This window comes from Bombus pascuorum, chromosome 10 (assembly GCF_905332965.1).
Source record: "Bombus pascuorum chromosome 10, iyBomPasc1.1, whole genome shotgun sequence".
NCBI lineage: Eukaryota > Metazoa > Arthropoda > Insecta > Hymenoptera > Apidae > Bombus > Bombus pascuorum.
The window spans coordinates 9,481,401-9,487,901 of NC_083497.1; the positions used below are offsets into that span (position 1 = coordinate 9,481,401).

A 6,501-nucleotide genomic window follows, 5' to 3' on the forward strand; every position below is an offset into this window, starting at 1 on the left:
TGTTGCGTTAATCGTTGTACCTCGATAAAAAAATTTCCTATCGCTCTTCAATTACGTCTTCAAGATACTAGATGTTTTTTCTCCTGTCAATTCGATTCTATATTTACATCCATCGAGGCAATCGTTTCCGATATTATCTATATTTTTCTCCATTAGAAAGTGTCTACAGCCTATAAGGCTCCACTCAAGGTCCTTTTAAAGAACGAAACCTTCCAATTAACCGATATCCCGTGAATCTTTCCTCAACATCTCCCATTTCTGATCATTCTAACTATACGCCCATTTTAGGTAGTTCCTCAGCAATCCTTCCAAAAGATTCACTTCAAATTCTTAAAACGTACGTATATACAGTTGAAGTGCACAAAAATTTAAGCACTATGCGAAATATCTAAATAGAGGATATTTAATGAGAGGAATTTATTATATTAATAATTCATAATATTTATAATATTAAATAAAATTGTATACGTGTGCAGAATTCATCTATTTAATAGTGTTCGTAAAAATACGTATTTGCATGAACATTCGCATAAACACCTGCAAGTAATGAAGTATTTAAGGAATACCGCACAAAACATTGCGATCTTAAAGTTGTTTATTTGTTGGTAAAGCATGTACATATTCTTATCAATTCTGCGTAATATCAATTAAGAACTTCGTACGATATAATTCAATTAAAAAGGGAGATACGATTATCGTTGAGAAATAAAATAAAATGAAAGAAACATGTACGGAAAAGAATATGGAGTTAATCGTAAGATTAACGAAACAACCTGTCTACGACGAGTGACGCCAAAGTAGAATCGTAGAAAGAAGAACAAAGACACCGGTCTCCAGACATTCTTTCCGGCCGCGCGGGGCTTAGGAAATTACAATTTATCGCTCAAGCTCAGGGTCGTCTCATATCATTCGTCGCAGCGCGGCACAAGCGGCGAAACAAGTCGTCTGATATTTAAGCGTGAATTCTCGTAGAAGTAGTGTTACATCGAACAGTTTACTGGCTATCGGTTCACCCCTCGATCTGATCGATAACACAATCATCGTCAGACAAATGAAGCGAAAGACGAAGCTCTGCTTGGTCCTGTCCCTTCTGGCTGTTCTGATAGGCAGCCAGGTGGAAGGAAGGATTTTGACGCAGTGTGAAGCCGTGCAGGAGCTTCAACGAGCTAAAGTTCAAAGAAGCTTAATCAGCAACTGGGTCTGCTTGATGGAGAGCGAAAGTGGAATGAACACACAATTGGTCACTGGTCCGAAGACTGCCTCCAGCTATAGTTTTGGAATCTTTCAGATAAATAGCGCCAAATGGTGTTCCAGAGGACACAGCGGAGGTATTTGTAACAAACGTTGCGAGGATTTCGCCAACGACGATATCACAGATGACATCGAGTGCGCCAAAAAGATTCAAAGTATGGAAGGATTCAAGGCGTGGGATGGCTGGATGAAGAAATGCAAGAACAAACCTCTGCCTAATATTGGAAACTGTAAACGACGTCGACGACGACGACGCGTGACAGTATGATTGAATTTTTTTCTTTGAATCAGTATGTACTGTGATAAAACGATTGTCATAGTATCGCGTCACTGGGGTTCATGAACTATTAGGTGTTGGTTGCTATAAACATATATCATGTATAGTCTGTCTGATGTAAGACTGTTATTTCTATCAGCACCACCATTCATCGCGACCGATTGCGTATATAGAACGATGAAGTTTTATAATAATTGCAAGTCGTGATTTGTGAATGGGATCACAGGTCACTCTAGTGCGAAGTATATTGGTGTTTATAAGTATGTGGACAGTTTGATTGATTTAGAATAACGATATGTTACTCTAGATGTTTAGCAAAATGTATAAATTAACGATGAAGTGGAATTTAGGAACATTGCTCGCTACATTTTTATGGCATCGTCAAGCTATAAATTTGAATCGTCTATTGAGAAACAACAATAATATAGTTTACTACTTATTGTTGGAATATATACCGCAACATAAATTTGCCTTTTAAATAACGGTAGGTATGTATATTAACTTCAGGGCTCTCTTGCACAATAATTTATCAAGGAATAGCATTTTGCAAATTGACAAGTCACAAGTTGCATGCCGTACACTTTTCTTATGGATTTTCTAATTTTTCATCAGAAAGAAGAATCAGATGACCTGTAATCTATAAAACTCGTGGGCAAAATATTATCCAGCTTATCGTTAAACTCGTTGCTATCGAAAGCGGATATTTGGTAATATTGTATTGTCATTTGTGACTTGTAAAATTAATATAATAGTTAAAGCCCTTGTCCTTTCTGCATGATTGATTTCTATCGATTTAGAACACTCTTCTTAATCTGTTTTATAATTTCAAGATTAAAGAAAGGAGTGAAGATCATCATCCGAAGATGAGTTTCACAAATAATAAAATAATTTTATAAGGTTTGACAACTACAATGTAAATTTTGTTATACTATCTCTCGAAAATCAGTTTAATCGATTCAAGATAGACATGGTAGTTATAAACTTTAGAATCGTATAAGTTCGATTTGTTCGTGATTTTTCAATCAAATCAAATGTCTGGATACTTCTAAGCGGTTATCAATATAGTCCGATGAACATTTCACTGATAACAGCGAAGAAATTATACATCTATGTATCTGCTTTGATATGTGTATCTGTGAATTTATGATGGATGAAGAAATATACGTGTCTATAATCGTAAATTAAATTTGTTTTGCACGTCTCTGTTATGGAGTAGATTAAGCATCTATCAATACTAAATTGTTTAGGTAATTTCCTAATTAAAGGAAAACGATTCGTTAATTCTGCAAATGTTGTGACGCGTTTAGTTACCTCAGGTATAGTGAGAAGAATAATTATTGTTGCTTGGAATATATGTATCAATGATTTTTTGGAACGAAATGCGATCACATGATACGATGATACTTTCCAGAAACTTGTTGCCGAATTTATCAAACATTTAGCAAACATTGTATTAAGTTGATTCGAACAAATACTGCTACGTGAATACAACTTAAGAGTCGCTGTTCTGTTTATCGTAGTGATCACAAAACAGATAGACAATGATCGCCAAACTTCAGATTTAATTTAATGAAATGGAGACATACAGAAGGTTAATTTATGTAATGAAAAGGATATTAAACGTTCGATTCTTATGTATAAATTGATTACGTTATTTTCGTATCTTTATATTACGTATAGAAATTACTCCATTGATACGCAGAGTATTGGGAAATATCGAAGAACAAGACTTTGCGATAATCGATGTTGATATATATTAATTATTAATTAATTGAAATTTTGCTATTATTTACGTTATGAATATGATGCGTCTCTCTTGGCTGCTAATAGCGTGTAACACGTGTTGAATGCATTTCATTTCACCAGAAGAGTAAACTGATACTTTTGACACATCATATTATAACAAATATTATAATATGGAAAAAACGAAGCATCTATATAAAAATCGTTGCTAGTTTAGTACAAAGAGCAATATTTTTATAAATAAGCACTCGAGTATCAATGCTCACCAAGTATGGAGCGTAACGTTACTCTTGAACAAAGTTTGTAACTATATGTTTTTTTTTTAGTTTATTTTGTTTTTTTTTTTACAATTTGTCCTGAAGGACATTTGGTAAAGTATTATATCTTATTTATTGGGGAAAAAAAATAGAAATAAAATATAGCATGTGGGTGGCTACCCCCAGCGGGGTGCCATCATCGTGTTTGCTAGGTTATATCTTTTATGAGGTCTATTGGGTGTTTCCTTTTTAGTATTCTACCATGGGGCGTTTACTATCGTTCTAAGGATTTTGGCTTGCATTGTTTCGATTTTGCTTATATGGCTCATTGCTGCTGTTCCCCATAGTGGAATTCCGTATATCCAGATTGGTTTAATGATTATTTTGTATATTTTTAGTTTGTTTTCTGTGCTTAGTTTGGATTTTCGGCTTGTTAACCAGTGCATTTGTCTCCTTGCTGTCTGTATTTTGTCTATTATTGATTTGATATGCTGTTTCCATGTGAAGTGTGTATCTATGTGAAGTCCAATTGTAACTATATGTGACATTATTCCGCTTTGTGTATAGACTTCTATTTGCAAACACTTTACATACTGTCTATTAGATATTACTTGTACTTAAGTAACGATGTATTATAAAAGATGTGTAACAATGCAAATTTTCCAACTTGCATAATAGTTTATGCGATTGGTTGAGACGCTGGAATTGTTTCATCAAACTCTAAATAAAATTTCTCTATTAAATAATAGCGTTGCATCAGTGGCAAATGTACCTCGATAAAAAATTTCCTATCACATTTGAATTACGTCTTGAAGATAACAAATTCTTTCTCTCCTATCAGTTCGACTCTATATATATGTCGGAGACGAAGGGACGCCGGAGCCTTTCCTTCGGAATATTTGGGAAAGTCCCCGATACTCTAGTCCAGACTTAAACAATAGAACTGAGAAATAACTGTTTATGAATTGGTTACTTATGTTTATTCGAGATTTATGGGCTTGGGCTCGAAGTGACATGACGGGTCACTGAACGTAGCCACGGTCACGGAAGGGACGTGTACCTAACAGAGGTATAAAGTAAATAACTTAAATAACTCTCCTTAAAAACAGGGATTAATCTGAGGAATACGGAGTGTAGTATGTACTAACTAAAAGGACAGTTCCACTTGGACTGAGGGGCAATCCAATAAGTTCGACTAGTCCAGTAAACACGTACATCGAGTTCCTAATCGCAATTTTCATCCCGTTGACCATGTATTCGTTATCGAACCTAAATTCATTGTCATAGATATCACGATCACTTAATCATCGACATCATTTGTTAACGTTTGTAATACATTCCCATAAATAAAATTCATCTAATACAAGACAACTATGGACAACTCGCAGCAAGACTCATTACACGTCCCGTTTTCCAAAGACATCACGACATATATTTCCATATGTCGAGGGAATTGTTTCCAACATCGTCCATACCTTCCACCATTAGAACGTGTATTTAGCTCTAAAGATTCCACTCAAGGTCCCTTTAAAGAGCGTGACGAAGCCTTCCAATTAGTTGACGACTGCAATTAAGCGATATCCTGTGAATCTTTTCTCGACATCTCTCGTTTCTGACTATTCTAGCTAAACGTCCATGCTCTTCATCAATAGCGCAAAAAAAAAATCACCAAATCCAAAAAAGATATGTGACGTATATACATATGTATATGGAATTGAAAAAATCTACAAAATGTAGACAATACGCAAGACATCGAAATACAAATATTTCAAGAAAGGAATTTACTATAATAGTCATACATAGAATAAAATTCTATATGTATGAAGAATCCATTTCTTTAATGTGTTCGTAAACATTTCCGTGTAAACATTTACAAATAATTAAGAATTTAAAGACCTATGCAAAACATTCCGATCTTGAAGTTGTTTATTTATTAGCGAAGCATGTATATATTCTTATCAATTTTCCGTAATATCAATTAGGAATTTCTTACGGCTCAATTAGATAAAAAAGGAAGATACAATTATCGTTAAGAAATAAAAGAAAATAGAACGATCATGTGTGAAGAAAAATTTTGGATCAATCGTAAGATCATCGAAGCAACCTGTCCACGACGAGTGGCATCAAAGTAGGCGAAAACGAAATGCAAGAACATCGATCGTCGGACATTCTTGGCACACGTGCATTAGGAAATCACGATTTATCGTTCAAGCTTGGGGCATCGCATATCGTTCGTCACTGCGCAACACATGTGGTGAAGCAAGTCGCATGATATTTGAATCCTTGTGGAGGACGATTAAACGTGTTGTTGATTAATGACTAGACAAGTTGATACTTAGTGTAATCAAATGTATTTAAAATTATTTGCAGTACAGAGTTAGTCGTCGTTCGCTCAGTGTTGCTCGAGATGCTTATACAAGGTAACGCTTACGTACGCTCGATACTAATCGCTACAAGAATGCTCGATACTGATCGTCCTCAAGGATCGTGTTCGTTTATTTATACTGATCGGGGTAGTACGTGAAAGTAAAAATTAGACTTCGGTTGACGATTGCGTGTAGCGGCTATATTATTTTGTCTGGAGTTTGTTTATTATTACATTTCGTATATCATAACGGTGTTAATACTCCGAGGCAAAATAACATGAGTCATTCTCGATTGGGATCGTGCTGCTACATCCTCTACGGGATAGTATTGCATCCAAACTTTGGCGATTACTAATTCACTTTCTTCGTCCAATTTCGTCAATAACAAAATCATAACGGGAGGACAAACGAACCGAGAGACGAAGCTCTGCTTGATCCTGTATCATCTGGCTGTTCGGATAGAGACTCAGGTGGATCAGCAACTGAGTTTGCTTTATGGAGAGCGAGAGTGGATCGAACACACAGTTGGTCACTAGCCCGAAGACTGGTACTGTTATGGAGACTTTCAGATAAACAGCGCTAAATGGTTTTTTTTTATAGTTTATTT

The 6,501-nt window shown here is 35.3% G+C and overlaps 1 protein-coding gene across 1 annotated transcript; it reads left to right on the forward strand.

Annotated features, from left to right (window-relative positions):
• Nucleotides 1-360: 360 nt before the first annotated feature.
• Nucleotides 361-3,170, forward strand: LOC132911241 (lysozyme). The gene has a single exon (XM_060967720.1). The coding sequence runs from the start codon at nt 1,052-1,054 to the stop codon at nt 1,517-1,519; it is 468 nt and encodes a 155-aa protein (XP_060823703.1). The 5' UTR covers nt 361-1,051; the 3' UTR covers nt 1,520-3,170.
• The last annotated feature ends 3,331 nt before the right edge of the window (nt 3,171-6,501 follow it).